The sequence below is a fragment of the Mobula birostris genome, chromosome 1 (genome assembly GCF_030028105.1).
Source record: "Mobula birostris isolate sMobBir1 chromosome 1, sMobBir1.hap1, whole genome shotgun sequence".
NCBI lineage: Eukaryota > Metazoa > Chordata > Chondrichthyes > Myliobatiformes > Myliobatidae > Mobula > Mobula birostris.
In genome coordinates, this window is record NC_092370.1 from 79247600 (window position 1) to 79264694 (window position 17095).

At 42.3% G+C, this 17095-nt stretch overlaps 1 protein-coding gene across 3 annotated transcripts in view; it reads right to left on the reverse strand.

Annotated features, from left to right (window-relative positions):
• LOC140200533 (desmocollin-1-like) overlaps window positions 1–17095 on the reverse strand; it is a 41345-nt gene that overhangs the window by 6258 nt on the left and 17992 nt on the right. For all 3 annotated transcript variants that reach the window (XM_072264210.1, XM_072264135.1, XM_072264053.1), the window contains 6 exons: window positions 16507–16641; window positions 14654–14839; window positions 11269–11516; window positions 6430–6572; window positions 1790–2020; window positions 632–856 (listed from right to left, as the gene is read on the reverse strand). In XM_072264210.1, the coding sequence (XP_072120311.1) occupies window positions 632–856; window positions 1790–2020; window positions 6430–6572; window positions 11269–11516; window positions 14654–14839; window positions 16507–16641 (1168 nt within the window). The remainder of the gene's footprint in view (window positions 1–631; window positions 857–1789; window positions 2021–6429; window positions 6573–11268; window positions 11517–14653; window positions 14840–16506; window positions 16642–17095) is intronic.

The window sequence follows — 17095 nt, forward strand, 5'->3', positions numbered from 1 at the left end:
ATTCCTGGTCAGTGGGTTAATTGGCTGCTCTAAATTGCCCCTAGTGTATGGGTGAGTGGTAGAAACTGGGGAAGTTGGTGGGAAAGTGAGTAGAATAAAAAGAAAATTATTATGAAACAGTACCGCACCAGAACAGGCCCTTCAGCCCATGATTGGTGCAGGCCTGAAGGGCCCACTTCTTTACTGCATTTCCCCTGCACCCTGGTTCAATCACATTGAAGGGTCTGAAATCATACTAGCCTGGAAGATTGTGGTTACCATAATGACAATAACAAATTAGCAGATATTAGAATCTGGAGTAACACAAACTACTGCAGCATCTCAGCAGATCATGCTTCGTCTATGGAGAAAAATGAACGGTCGACGTTTCTGGCCGAGACCCTTCATCTCAACATGAAAATGTTGACTGTCCATTTTCCTCCACAAATGCTGCCTGATCTGCTGAGCTCCTCCAGCAGTTTGTCCTGTTTTAATAGCCAACATGATGCAAATTATGATTTTTTTTCTTAAATTAAGATTTAATTAATTGGTAATTAAATTCCCCAATCTGCCTTAATAGGGTTTCGCCCTGCATCCACTAACCAGAGTGCAAAACATTTTAAAGATTAAACAATCGTGATTTAAAACTTACATAGCAGTAACAAAGCAGCCACAAACATAGTAAGGATTCCCAGACCACCAAGAACTGCGTTCTTCGATGCGAGTCTGGCAGAGCATTGCATTTGGTCAAGACATTCACATACAGTGATCCGCAATGTTTCCGTGCTCTCACGGTGTTGCTGATCCTGAATAATGATGGGAACCTGAAAGTATCCAGGGACAACATCATCTGTTGGCTTCAAATAGGCAAAGGATCCTAGAAGACAATGGATAAGGAATTAGAGCTGGTCAATCAAAATTAGCGCACAGGGCATTGACATACTCCAAGTCCTCCTACAATCTGAGTCAAGGTAATAAAGCACTAGGTCCATGTCAGAAATGTTGTTGGTAGTGCGGTAAAGCATAATCAAAACTACACCCACCCCAGGCATTCTATTCTCTCTTCTCCTCTCTCCTATTGGACAGAAGATACAAATGCCTAAAAGCATGTACCACCAGGTTCATGGACTGCTGCTATCCCACTACTTTAAGACTATTGAACAGCTCCCTAGCATAATTTGGACACTTGACCTGACAGTCTACCTTGTTGTACACCTTATCTGCTTGCACTGTAATACTTCCTTCTGCATTCTGTTATTGTTTCTCCTTGTCCAACCTCAGTGACCCATTGCATGAATTGATCTACATAGACAGCTTGCAAAACAAAGTTTCACTGTACCTCAGTACAAGTGACAATAATAAAACAACTTCACCATCAAATTTCAGTTTCTGTTGGTATATGAACAAAAACTTTTCACCATATCTCAGTACCTGTGATAACAATAAACTAATAGCACTATTACTGAGACAAGTTTTTTTTGAATTCTACATTTACTTAATTACTAGAGTTTAAATTTCCAGCTGCCATGGTGGCATTCGAGCTCCTGTCTCTGGCTGGCTAGCCCAGAACTCTTACTGTTATTCCATAGATTTAACTGTCCTATCACTGTATTTTTACCACGAACACCAAACTGGCTACATGTCTCACATTTTGAATACGTTATAGATAATGAGCTTCTATGATGGTAGTCATGAAGGTTTGCATTTAGTAATGGAGAATGATCATTTACAGTTAAGTATTATCACTTAGACAACTAGAAAGGCAATACAAGTCACAGATAGCAATATACAGACACAAATTTAACCATACCCATTTCACTGAAGATCATCCACTTATTTTTAATCTCAGGTGGATCATCTGGCAGGAGAAATGTGAATGGAGCTGTGTTGGGTGATGCATCATAATCCTCAGCTGAAATATTTACAAACTTTTCTTGTCCGTTCTCACAAATGAACAGGTCTTTATTGGAGACAAATGGACTGTTGTCGTTGATATCGATCAAGTTTATCACCACGGTCCCAGTGCCTGTTCTCGATGAGACTTTTAATGCAACAAATGAAAAGACCACATTGTCATAAAATGAAAACTTTCAACCGTTTCAGACAAGTTTTCAAAGGCTCGCATAAAAAAGACAGGTGGAAGCAAGAAGTCCCATAATGCCAGGTTCAAGAGCAGCTATCTCTCTTCAACCACATGGAATATTGTGAGCAGCTTTGGACCCCTTACCCAAGAAAAGATGTGCTGGCATCAGAGAGGGTCCAGAGGAGGTTCATGAGAATGATTCCAGGAATGAAAGGATTAAAATATGAGCAGCATTTGATGGATCTGGGCCTGTACTTGCCGGAGTTTAGAAGAATAGGGGAGGAGAGGGCAATCTCATTGAAACCTGTCGAAAAGTCTGGGGAGAGTGGATGTTGGGAAGTCTAGGACCAAAAGGTGCAGCCTCAGAATTGAAGGATGTCCATTTAGAAAAGAGCTGATGAGGAATTTCTTCAGCCAGAGTATAGTGAATCTGTGGAATACATTGTGACAGACAGCTGTGAAGGCCAAGTCATTGAGTATATTTAAAATGGAGGTTGATAGGTTCTTGATTAATCAGGGAGTCAAAGGTTACAGGGAGAAGGCAAGAGAATAGGATTGAGGGGGATAATAGATCAGCCATGGTGGAATGGTGGAGCAGACTCGATGGGCTGAATGGTCTGATTAGCCTCCCATGTTTTATGGTCTAACCATTCAATTTTTAGGACCAACTGGCACTACCCTAATCATTACAGTTTAGGAACACCATTACCACTTTGATCATTTAGCATCAAATTGAACTTGTTCTTATTCTGTTTAACTTATGTTTTATCTTACAAATGCTAATTGCCTGATGCTATGCATCTGTGATGCTACTACAAGTGAACTTTTCATTAGACCTGTGACCTTGAATGTGTTCATTTTAATTTCCCTTTTAAAATTGATTTAGTTTGCCCTGTTGATTCTATAACCTTTAAATAATTATCAATATGAAATTTTATGGAATCAAAGAAACAAACAGCTTGGAGGTGGGTCATTTTGTCTTACTACGTCCATGCCTATCTATGTTCATCCCATTTACCTGCATTAGGCAAATTTCATCCCTTCCTATTCAGGGCCCTATCCAAATGCCTCTCAAACCTCAGGTTTTCATGGTTCTTCCCATCTCAACATTTTTTCTCTCATGCTATGTGTCAGAGGAAGAAGGAGAGGACGATGGAGGATTTCCACTCCCGTTTTGCATAGGACCAAAGGAGGCTGCAGAATGTTGTGTTGGCTCAGCCGACCTCATCACAGTCACAACCTCCCTATCATCAAGGACTTCAAGAGGCACAGCCTCAAGAAGATGGCATCTGTCGCTAAGGACCCTCACTGGCAAGGACATGCTCTTCTCATTTTGCTATTATTAGGGAGATAGAAGTGGAGCCTGAAGACCCACATTCAATGTTTCAGGGACAGCTTCATGCAACTTCCTCTTAACAAAGGACTACATAATTAAATATATGAATAGGTACATTATTTATCCCAAAGGAAATTACAGTGTCACAGTACAAGTGCACAGAGATACAAATATATAAATATTAGGTGAGAAGCAAGAAAGAATAAAAGAAGTTACCTCAAATAGTCTAACAGCAGGGGGTCATCACTTCCTCAGCTATAGGGTGACTCATGATAGGATCTAATGGCAGAGGGCAAGAATGACCTCATGTAGTGCTCTTTGGAGCAGTGCAGTTGTCTTAAAATATTACTAAAAGTGCTCCTCTGTTCAGCCAAGGTGGCATGCAGAGGGCGAGGAATATTAGCCAGAATTGCCAAGATTTTCTGTAGGGTCCTTTGTTCTACCAGAGCCTCCAGGGTGTCCAGTTTGACTCCTATAACAGAACCATCGTTTCTAATCAGTTTATTGAGCTTGTTAGCATCACCTGTGTTGATGCCATTGACCCAGCACACTACCGCATAGGAGATCAATGATCTTCAGATCTCATAATAGCTGCTGCCATCAGGTAGACGGTGCAAGTGCACCAGGACTCGCAACACTAAGTTCAAGGTCAGTTACTACCCCTCAACCATCAGGCTCCTGAGCAAGCTCTATCTTGTTATTTCATGTTCTTGTTGTTTATTGCTATTTATTTATATTTTCATTTGCAGTTTGTTGTCCATTGATCTGCTTACAGTTACTGTTCTATAGATTTGCTTAGTATGCCTGCAGGGAGGAAAAAAGAATCTCAGGTTTGTATGTGGTGACGTGTATGCACGCTGATAATAAATTTTTACTTTGAATTTTTTCCCCAGATTTCTCAATGGTCTACAGACCCATGAACTTTACTTCATTATTTCTGGGTTTTTTTTTAATATACACTATTTTTGTAATTTATAGTAATGTCTTTGTGCTGTAGCTGCAAGACAAGTTTCACATTATTATCACTGCAAGACAGTGATAATAACTCTAATTCTGAGTGAGTGCTTTCTAACACCCCTGAAATGGTCAGAGGAGAGGTTAAACAGAATAGGACAATATTCCACTATGTTTGGAAGATGTACAAGTACAAGTCACTAGTTCCCTGAAAGTGGGGATACAGTTAGACGAGGTGATGAAGGCAACATAGGGTGTACTTGACTTCAACAACTTTTAAACTGAGTACAGGAATTGGGACATTATGCTGCAGCTATACCGGTCATTGGTTAGGCTACACTATTTATTGTGTGCAGTTCTGGTCACCACACTGTGGGAGGGATATGATTAAGCTAGGGTGGGTGCGGAGTCAGAAGGAGGTACTGGATAGGCTGGGACTGTTTTCCCTGAACAGGAATCCGAGGGGTGACCTATAGAGGTTTATAAAAGTATGAGAGGCAAAGGAAGGATACACAGGAGACACAAGGCTGCAGATGCTGAAAATCTGGAGCAACGCACAAAGGAGCTGGAGGAACTCAGCAGGCCAGGCAGCATCTACAGAGGAAAATGGACAGTCGATGTTTTGTCAAGAGCCTTTATCTGGACTTCATTTGCATAGACAAGGTGCACGGTCACAGTGCATCTCTCAGGGTTGTGAAGTCTGAAGCTGGAGGATGTAGATAGATTTAAGGCAAGATGGGATAGATTTAAAGGGGCTCTGTGCTGCAAGTTTTCCCCACAAAGGGTGGTGAGTATATGGAATGAACTGCCAGAGGAAACTGTAGAGGCAGGTTCACCTACACAAGTTTAGGGTGAAAGGTGAAATATTTCAGGGGAATGTAAGGGGGAACTACTTCACTAAGATGGTAGTGCAAATGTGGTATGAGCTGCCAGCAGAAGGGGCAGATGTATTCAGCCCCTATGCCTCCAAGCCCCCACCCTTCCATGTACCTATCCAAGTGCTTCTCCAAATGGTACTGCTGCATTTGCCTCAACCCTGTGTGTGATAAAGTTGGCCCTCAGGTCCTTTTTAAAATTTCCCCTCACACTCCAAATCTGTACCCCCTAGTTTTGGACTCCCTCAACCCTGGAGAAAAGACTGTTAACATCTTCCTTCTACAAGGTCACCCCTCATTCTCCTGCATTTCAAAGAATGAAAACTTAACCTGGCCAACCTCTTCATATAATTCAGGCTTTCTAGCCCTGGCAACATCCTCATGAATACCCTCTGATCTCTCTGATTTAACCGCACCTTTTTGACCATAACTGTACATTCTCGCAGATGTTTGGAGTTCTCTACCCAAGAAGGTTGTGGAAGTTCAGTCACCCAATAAAATGAAGCTATGAAGGGAATCAGGAGATATGGTATCAGCATTGGAAAGTGGTGCTCTAGTAAAGGACCAAGGGGCTCATCTCTTCCTTGGGTACTGATTGAGTAAAACCAGACCCAGTTGGTGCAATGCCCACACTAGACAAGAAATACAAGTAGTAAATCTCTGCTTTGGTCAGGGTCAGGGCTAAAAAGGGCAAATGTTTTGCACTATTTTTCCCCATGCAATTGCCCAAATGAATTTAGTATTGAGTTGGAGATGCAAAGCAGATAATCTGGCTTTAATTTGCCTTTTATTTGCCATAAAATAAATAAGCCTACAGATATAGGTCCTTCAGGTGACTGAGCCACATTGATATTACTAATCCTACCATCAACCCAATCCATCCTTTCCATGAGCTCCAATCAGATTCTACCACCCACACTCTGCCAATTTACAACAGCCAATTAACCTTATAACGTGCTTATCTTTGGGATGTAGGAGGAAATTGCAGCTTGAGGTGGAACAGAGGTGGGAGGAGGAGATGACCATGCAGTCGCAGGGAGAATCTGCCAATTCCACATAGACAGCACCCAAGGTCAGGACTGAACCTTACCACAATATCTCGATCCCAGAGCATGTCTATCTCACATTACATTTCCTTTCTGGTTCCAGAGATGTATTACAATTGCAGGTACACTAAGGATATCCTTTGAAGTTTTACTTACTATCTTGAATAGCCAGCACTGTCACATTGTACTCGTTGTGTTTTACGTATTTGGACTCCCTGTCCAGTATGGCTGTTGTCTGGATCTCCCCAGTTTGGGAATTGATGGAGACCCAGTCTGCTGGGTCACTTAACTCACGATACCTGAATACAAACCAGATTGACAGCATTTCAATGCAGGGTCATTAGAAGTTTAGCTGAACAATTACTGTTTAAGTGAACATCTATGAATGCAATAACTTGACCTTTTTGATGCATACACAGCTAACGACCGACCCCAAACATATTTTTCTTTTTTAAATGTTTTTTTAAAGCTTGGATTATCTCTTCTGAAAGCATCCTCCTGACAGGCCCAGCTAGAATCAGCTTTACCAGCTTCTTCATAAACAAGCTTCACTGGAAGTGTTGGAGCCAGAAACTTTAGCTGAGTATTCATCAACACTTTGTTCAGTCAGTGCAGCTTATCTGCCTACAAAGTGAGTCAAGGTGACTGACTTTAATGATTAACAGAAACAGGCCACTGGGCTCATTTACTTCATGTTATTGGTTCCTCACAGCCCCCAACCCTTTACATTGGCAAGTTGTGAGATCACCCAATTTGCAAGTAATAATATAAAAGCAAACCATTATTTAAATGTGGTGAGCCTATCAAATGTTGTCGCACAAAGATCCAGGGGTTCAGAACACAAACAGTGGAGTACAGGAGCAGGTTACTTGGTCCAACATGTCTGTGCTGACCAGGGTACCACTTTACACTAACTCCATCCCCAGGCACATGGTCCATATCCTTCACTTCCCTACTTGCTCATCTTCCTGTCGAAATGTTTCTGAAACGGCACTATTGTATCTACTTCCTCAAGGAAGTACATACCCCTGGAAGCCCATTCCAGGCAGCTACCATTTTTGCATCGTTATTAGTGTACCTTGTTCTACCTCAATGTGTCATGTAATAACCCAATCCGTATGAATGGTACAGAAGACAAGTTTTTCCACTGCACCCTGGCACGTGACAATAATAATCCAATTCCAATTTACACTTTACCCCACCTTTAAACTCTAAACTTAAAGATCATGTCCACTGATCTTTTAACATTTTTACCTGGGGGGCGGGGGTTAAAAAGATTCTGACTGTCTACTCAATCTGTACCTCTTTTAATTCTAAAAACCCTTGTCAGGCATCTCCTCAGTCCCCAGTGCTCCAGGGAAAAAACAACCCAAGTTTGTCCAACCTTTCCATATAACTCATACCCTCTGATCCCGGCAGCATCCTGGTAAACCTCTTCTGCACCCTCTCCACATCTTTCTTGCAACACGGTAACCAGAACTGCACACAATACTCCACATGGAGTCTAATCAAAGTGACCATGAAACACAAAATTGGCCTGCAGCAACATATTAGGGTGACTGAGGGAGTTTCCATTAACACGAAGGATGTGGAAAATAAAAAAAGTTTTGATGCAACTTACAAGAAACTAATGAGACCTCACCCAGAGTTCTCTGCAGAGTATTATTCTTTATACTTAAGTATTTATTTGCATTGTGCAGTGCAGAAAAGATTCTGGAATGAATGCACTGATGTGCAAAGAAATGGCAAGCATTAGAGTTTAGAATATTTAGTTTGGATCTGACAGGGTACTAAAAGTAGATGCCTAGAAGACCTTTCCTCAAATGGAGTATCTGGAACTGGGGGATGCATTCAGAATATTGAGACTTCATTTCAGAAGGAAATTGGTTTATTATTGTCACGTATACTGACAAACAGTGAAAAAGCTTTGTTTTGTGTGTCATGCAGACAGATTATTCCAGACACGAGCACAATGAGGTAGTACAAAAGGAAAGCAATAATGGAGTGCAGAATAATGTATTACATTTACAGAGAAGATGCAGTGCAGGTAGACAAAGTGCAGGACCACAAGAAAGTATATGTATCGTGTAACAGTTCCATTCAAGCATCACATAGAAGCTGCCCTCTGGTCTAGTGGTGACCAGGTGAGAGGTCTTTATGCTTTTATGTTGGCTGACTTCCCAAGGCAGAAGGAAGTGTAGATGAATTCTATGATGCGCTGGGCTGTGCCCACACCCCTGCGATTCCTTGCTGTCTTGGGCAGAGCAATTGCCATACCAAGCCATGATGCATCCGGACAGAATGCTTTCTATGATGCATCTGCAGTAAGTGGTGAAAGTCATCAGGGACATGCTACATTTCCTTAAACTTTGAGGAAGTAGAGGAGCTGGGGTGTGAGCAGGATCTCTACCACCCCCCCCCCCCCATCAGTGGGCTGTGAATCTCCCCAGTGCATCTGCACAACTGGCACCCATGCACCCATCACACTCTCTGAATAACCTACCTCTGGTATCACACCCTACACTTTACTTCAATCACCTTAAAATTATGCCTTCTCATATTAGCCACAGGGAAAAGGAGCTGGCGGTTCACTCAATCAATGCCGCTTATCACTTTATACACTTCTATCAAGTCACCCCATCCTCTCTCACTCCAAAAAGATAAATCCTAGCTCACTCAACCTTTCCTCATAAGAACTACTCTCTAATCGGGCAGCATCCTGATAGATGTCCTCTGCAGTCTCGCTAAAGGTTCTGTAATGAGAGTACAGGGAACTTTCTCCATGGTTACATCAGTTACAAGCAGAGAATGGATAGGCTGGACTTGGTTTTCCATGGAGTAAAGGAAGCTGAGGGGGTGAGCTGACAGGTATATAACATTATAACAAGCATAGATCTTTTTCTGATAGAAGCAGTATGAAGAATAAGAGGGTTCAGGATTAAGATGAGGGGGAGAGGAATAAAAGGGAATTTGAGGGCATAGTAGTGCACTGGGTGGGGCCACTGCATTGGAGAGCCAGAGGCCTGAACTCAATCCTGAACTTATGCGCTCTCTGTGTGAATCTTGCACGTTGACCATGACCTCACGGGTTTCCTCCCACCATCCAAAAATATGCAGATTGGTAGACCAGATGATCACTGTACATTGCCCCCAGTGTGGCAAAGTAGCAGAAACTGTGGGGCGAGTTGATGGGAGTGTCAGGAGAAAAAACCAATAGTACTAATGTAGAACATATGTAAACTGATGCATTCAGCATGACCTGGCATGCCAAAAGGCCTACTTCTTTGAAAATCACTGGAATTTCTCCGTGATTCCAGTTTTATCCATGCACCCCTCCCCCCACTCAGTGTGGTGTGAACGTGGAATGAACTACTCGCAGAAGTGGTAGATGTGGATTCATTTGTAATGTTTAAGAGAAGTTTGGATAGGTACATGCACAGGAGGGGTTTGAAGTGATTTGTTCTGGGTACAGGCAGATGGAACTAGTTGAAGACTAGGACTGCATTGTCTGCTGGAAAGACCAGTTTCTCTGCTGCAGTGCTTCATGACTTAGGGAGCAAGCTGATTGATAGCTGGAATGCACTGCAGAGATGGAGGAGGAATCAGATACTGTCACTGTGTCTAATTGACAGACACTTAAGTACGTAACGCATAGAAGGGTTTGGTCTTAGGCTATGTCTACACTACGCCAGATAATTTTGAAAACACCGGTTTCGAGTAAAAACGACAGGCGTCCACACTAAGCGTTTTTCAAAATATCTCCGTCCACATTAGGTGGATATTTGGGCGAATCTCCTCCTACTAGGAATGCGCAGGACACAGAAAACAAGCAAAGAGGAAACGGTGTCCAGTTACAGGGTAGAAAAACTTTAAAGGAATTGCTCTTGGTTCTCGCTCAGGAGGACTTAAAACTAAAAAAATAAATACTGGAGCGTATGGAGGCAACCGACAGGGAATTCACGGACAATATGACCCAGCTGACGACAAACATTGAAAAACTGACTAACTCTGTTGGATTAATAAAGCACCTTGTTAAATGTATAAAACATGTCTGCATCAGTGTTATCTTGTATTTTCATACAATGTTACATTAGGCTGTTACATATCTATTGTCAGAGAAGTACTTGCATAAATAGGTGAACCACCTTCATACAAGCAAGGACAGAAAACAGGGCGAAGTGAGTACACTTATTTATTCAGTAAGCTATGGGTCAAAGTATCTGGTGAGTACATTTCTAACTCTTCTGGCTTCAGTCTCGTTGCCATCTGTTCTGAAATTGTTAGGTTACGTGGGGGATTGCGTTCAAGAAAACAATGAAATGCCGCGCTGCACCCATCTGTTCCGGCATGTCATGACAGCGTTTTTAAATAGTCAAAAAAGCTCACTTTACAATTTAACTCTCACGCCGTTCACAACGACTGTGCGTTCTAACAGCCGTACGGCAGTGCTTGCGCAGTACCAAGCAGAAACAGAGAAAGCATTGTTGTTGTGGTGTTGTCATGACAGCGTTTTTAAATCTCTCCATTTACCCTGTACACACTACAATGGATATTAGGCGTTTTCAGATTTATTCACTCTGGAGACCGTTCCTGAAAATCTCCGTTTTCGGGGGATGAAAACGGTGTTTTAGTGCGGACGAAGGGTCAAAACGAAGAGAAAAAGCTTTGTTTTCAAAATTATCCGGTGTAGTGTGGAAGTAGCCTTAATGCAGGCAAATGTGATTAACTTAGACAGGCAAAGAGATCAGCATTAAAATGATGGGCTGAAGGGCATGTTACTGTGCTGTACTACTAGGCTTTTGTGGAATCCAGTCACAGAGTCCACAGCATGGAAGCACCCCTTCAGCCCAGCTCATCTGTGCTAGCCTATAAACAATGAAATTATCTGATGTTGTTCATCAGTTGCAGAACCCTTCGTAAGATCACAGGATCATGGAAAGCGTTAGATAACCACATCCCACCCAAACAAACACCGGTAAGGTGGGAGGACCACACCTGATGCCGCTGCTGCTCTTTGTCTCAGGATCCATCGCTGTGTAAGATCCCAGCACTTCCCCTATGGGGATGTTCTCCTCTGTCCACAGCTCCTTGATGTGGGGCACGAACTCTGGACCTTCATCCACATCTATAACATTGACTGTTACTATGGCAACATCCTTCTTGGTGGAGCCCCTAACTAGGGCAGCCTCATTCTCCACTTCAATTTCCAACTGGACTGAAGAGGTTGCTTCTTTATCTAGAGGCTAAACAATAAAGACAAAAGTTAGTTTTTTGTCACCTGCTCAAGGATCTGTATGTACAAGTGCAAAGAAGTCCTTACTTGCAGCAGCGTCACAGGCACATAACATCAGATACCAAGTAAAACATCACTCCCCCCAACCCCCCACAAGAAATAAAAATTCTAACAAAAAAATGCAATCTTTTGCAAAGTAATCAAAGTAACAAGAGCGTTGCTGAACTGTAGCGATCAGGCTTGTACTGGTTGGTTCAAGAACCAAATGTTTGAAAGGAAGTAGCTGTTCCTAAACCCTGTAGTGAGGGATTTCAGATTGGACCTCATGCCCAGTAGAGCTGTGAGAAGATGGCATGGCCAGGATGGTAGGGATCTTTGATAAAGGATATTGCCTTATGCAGAACAACCAATGTTGGAGTGAGATGTGCCAGTATTGTATCAGGCTGCACATTCAGTTTGCTTTTGAAATACTATACCAGAGTAATGTCATGATGCTTTTCACAGAAAATCAGTAGAAGCTTATTAGCATGTTCAGTGCAATCCAAATCACTTTCCTATGAAAGTAAAGATGCTGGTGTGCCTTCCCTGTGATTGTATCATGTGCTGGGCTTAGGACAAGTCACCCAACCTGTTATTGCTCAGGACTTTAAAGCTGTTAATTCACTCCACCACCAATTCTCCAATGTTGACAAGTGAGCCTAGGAGATCCGTGAAATGCCCAGAGTGCACAAGTGAACACCTCATGCTTGATTAACAGCAGAATATTGAAAGCTCATAGAATGTTGGCAGAAAAGCTGTTACTAGGACGAGAAGGCTTGATTAGGTTACCATGTTGTAGAAAGGTTGATTAAGCTGCAAAGGGTGCAGAAAAGATTCACATGGATGTTGCCAGGACTGGAGGAATTGAGTTAAAAGGAGAAAATGGATAGACTGGGACTGTTTTCCCCAGAGCAAAGGAGGGTTGACCTTCAAGGTTTCTAAATTTATGAGAGCCATAAAGTGTATGGTCACAGACTTTTTACCCTGGTGTAGGGGACTCTAAAATTAGAGACCACAGGTTTAATATAGAACATAGAACACTATAGCACATTATAGGCCTTTCAGCCCACTAACCTCTTAACTCACTCTAACATTAAACTAACCCTTCTCCACTGCATAGCTCTCCAATTTTCCATCATCCTATGTGCCCAAGAGTTTCTTAAATGCCCCAAATGTATCGGCTTGCATCACCACCCCGGCAGAGTGATCCATGCACTCATTATTCTGTCTAAAAATCTTACCTCCAATGTCCTCCCTGTACTTCCCTTTGATCATCTTACAATTACACCCCCAGTATTAGCCATTTCCATTCAACCTACTCCTCTTATCACCTTCCTTTGCTTCAAAGAGAAAAGCCATAGCTTGTTCAGCATACAGCATCTTCATAAAGTAGGCTCTCTAATCCAGGCAGCATCCCAGCAAATCTCCTCTGCATTGTCTCTAAAGCTTCTACATCCTTCCTGTAATGAGGCAAGCAGAACTGAACACAATATTCTATGTGTGGTCTAATTAGAGACTTATAGAGCTGCAGCACTGCCTCATGGTTCTGAGGTAAGATTTGCAATGAGCAAGATGAGAGATGAAAAATTTAAAAAAGGGACACAAGGAACAATATTTTCACATGGAAGGTGGAGGGGACATTGAGCGAGCTGCCAGACGAATTGGTAGAGGTGGGTACAAATACTATTATCTGGACAGCACATGGATAGGAAAGATTTAGAGTGATATGGGCGAAACACGGGCAAATGGGACTAGCTCAGGTGGGCAACTTGGTCGGCATCTCCAAAGCTATGTTCTGTTGTATGGATGCTGCTGCCATCTTGCCTCCTTTATATCAGCAATGGAAAGGACGAGCAGTTTCAAGTTCCTGGGTGTCAACATCTCGGAAGAGCTACCCTAAGCCTAATATATTGTTGCAATTACCAAGGTAGCACAACAGCAGTTATATTTCATTAGGGTTTTAAAGAGACTTGGTATGTCACAAAAGACTCTCATAAGTTTCTACAGATGTACCATACAGAGCATTCTAACTTTAGGACGGTGGTGAATATTGGTAGGTTGGGTTGAGGCGTTTGATGGTGCAGTGTTCGCCAAACCTGGCAAATAGCTAGCAGTTATTTCATTACCAGTCAAGGTGACATCCTCAGTGCACGGTTGTTGGTGTTTCTCTGTACTTATATAGCCCCACCCCTCACCATTCGCATGCCTCAGTCTTGATCAGCTACCCCTTCAGTTGGCCTTTGAATTCTATTGGCTCGTATCTCTTTGGCTCTTAGTGGTTCGTAGATGGCGTCTATTTCAATATGTTTGCTTACAGAGTTATAAGAGAACCACACTTCTAAAAATTCTCATGCCTGCCTCGTGTTTGCCTGCGCCAGAACATCCATGGCGTCCCAGTTAACGTAATGTCTTCCTAGGTGTTCACATACTGAGATCAGTGACAATGGACCATATCTCCGTACTGCCAGTTTGTGTTCCCATAAATGAGTTGAGAGTCTACGTCCTGGCTGGCCTATGTAGTTCTTGTTGCAGCCTTCCTGTACATCACATTGTGATATGGAGACATGACCTACTGTGCTGAACTATGTTCTGCATACTGTCTATACAGATCATTTCACCATTGAGGTAGTACAAAAAGCAATAACTGTATACAGTGTTACAGCTACAGTGAAGGTGCACAATAAAGTCCAAGCAACCTGAAGTAGTAGATTATAATGTTAAGTTAACATTTCAAGTCAAGACCCTTCATGTGGATGGAGAGAGAGGGGAGGCAGACAATACAAGAGAGAGACAGAGAGGTGACAGGAAGAGTTGGGGAATGAGCTGAGAATGGCCATGATGAGGTAGCATACAAGATCAAGAACACAACAGATTCTGCAGATGCTGGTAATTTTGAGCAACACATACAAAGTGCCGAAGGATCTCAACATGCGTCAGGCAGATTTCAAGGAAGGAATAAACAACAGATGCTTCGGGCCACGGTCCCTCATCTGACTGTAAAGGAAGGGGTCAGAAGCCAAAAGCAAGAGATCAAGAGTGCATGTTATTACACAAGGATAATCTGCAGCAAAATAAAACAAATCAAATAAAATACTTTGCTTAGCTTACCTTGGCGACGTACAAAAGGCCATCATTGGTTTTGTGATCAGTTGATACATTAAAATTCTTATTTTCATTCCCCTTGACGATTGTGAACACAGCTCTACTTGCACTTGTGTTTTGTACATCTTCGTCTTCAATGGGCATTCGGAGGACCATCATATTACTTTCACCCTCTTTTACTTCAATGGTATACTGAAAGCAGCAAAGGAAGTGTTCATGCTCAGAGGGAAACATTCATAGAACTTAGAACAGAACAAAAATAGCCCTTTGGCCCTCGATATATATATATGTGTGTGTGTGTGTGTGTGTGTGTGTGTGTGTGTGTGTGTGTGTGTGTGTGTGTGTGTGAGACACACACACACACACACACACACACATCTTTGGAAGCTAGAGCAACAAAATGTTTGAGAGACAACAGGTCAGATAGTATCTGTGGAGGAAAATAAACAGTCAATATTTTTGTTCAAGGCCCTCCATCTGGACTGAAAGATAGAAGGAAGATAGCAATTATAAAACGGTGCCGGGAAAGGGTGGAGCTTGAGCTGGCAGTGATAGTTGGGTCCAGGTGAAGAGGGATGATAGGCAGATAGAGGAGGGAAGAAATACGAGAGGACTGGAGATCATTGGCCAAGGGAGCAAAGGGCCACAGATAGTGAAATCTGATAGGAGAGGAAGATGGAGCATGGAACCAAATAAGGAGGTGGGGGGAGCAGATGGGAGAGTATTGAGAAAGATGCAATAGAAATTCATGTTTCCTTAATCCAACAAAGATGTAAATGTAATGAGTGTAGATAATGGAAGTCAGTTGCACAGTGGCAATTTTAGGATAGAATAAACTTTTAACTGGGATTATTTGCTGTAGTTTGTCTCAAAATTATGTTTCTGCTGCTATTTGATATTTTTCAGTAATCTACAAACGTTTGTACTTCTATAGATGTACCTTGAGGGAAGTTTGAATGAGCTAGGGCTTCTCTCTTTTGAGTGAAGGAAGATGAGAGGTGACTTGATAGAGGTGTATGTGATGAGACATAGATCAAGTGGACAGCCACTGAATTTTTCCCAGGGCAGCAATGGCCAATACTAGAATACCTTATCTTAAGGTGAGTAGAGGAAAGTTTAGGACATATGTTGGAGTTATTATTTTTTTCCCCCAAATATAAACACACGAGTGGGAGGTGCCTGGAATGCACTGTCAGTGTTGGTAGAGGCTGATATAGCAGGGGCATTTACGAGACTCTTAGATAGTTACATGGATATAAGAAAAATGGAGTGTAGGAAGGAAGGAAGGAATAAATTGATCGTGGGGTATATTCATACAGATTGGCAAATTATGGAATTTAGGGCTCATACTGTGATGTACTGCTCTGTGTATAATACAAAAAAGCCACATTAAATCACATTTCACCATGTACTTGGGTAAGAGGATTTAGTGGGCAATGGGATTAGTTGGTCCACACTACGGTCAGCATGGACAAGTTGTGCCAAACAGCCTGGCTCAATGCTGCATTAGTGTATGACTCCAGATAGATTGAAGCTATGTAGTTAAAGAAAGGAGGCAGAGAACTTTATCTTTAAGCACAAATGAATTTTGTTTGACGTGAGGTTCACTTCCTGAAGGAGTTGCGGAGGTAAACAGCAAAAAGTTTCAGGACAGAATTGGATCGGAAATGAAAAGGGACAATTGGTGGTGGGGAAAGAAGCCAAGGTTTACGTACAGAAGAGCTCTCACAGAGAAAGCGTGAAGCTACAATGGGCAGAATTGTACCCTCCTCCAATGAACTGATCCATGATCTGTGCCAAATACAGACAACCATTTCCTATTTAACTAAGCTTTGATGACACTCCAGAGATAGACTTACTTCGGACTTTTTGAATGTTGGTGCATGATCATTCATATCGGTGACTGTGATAACTACGGTCCCAGTTGAGTGTAATCCATAAGGTGCCCCATCCGAATCTCTGACTTCAACTGTGAGCTTGTACGTTTCATGTTCCTGAATGGATTAAACATTACGTATTTAAAAAGTGCTCATTAGTGTATAGTCCACATTCTTATTACCAAACATCTGGCCACATCAATTCTATGCAGGGTCCAAGCAGAGAAATCCCAGCTCATCAGACCCATTTCTTGTCATCTACACCAGGGTTTAATGAAGTTCAGTGCACGTGAGAGCTCATGAAGTACACGGAACGTTAATAAAAAAAAAACGATGAGTACAAAAAAATAGAATGGTTCAAAATCAGCTTTGCATATCATTCTCAATCCCCCTCTCCCATCTAAACACTCTTCCCTCCTCACCTGGATCCACCCATTACCTTGCAGCTTTTGATCCACCCCTTTCCCAACCAATTTATGCCAGCTATCTCCTTTCCTTTCCCTCCACCCCCCCCCCCATTTCTGAGGAAGGATCTCAGCCAGAAATGTTGACTGTTCATATTCTTCCAGGT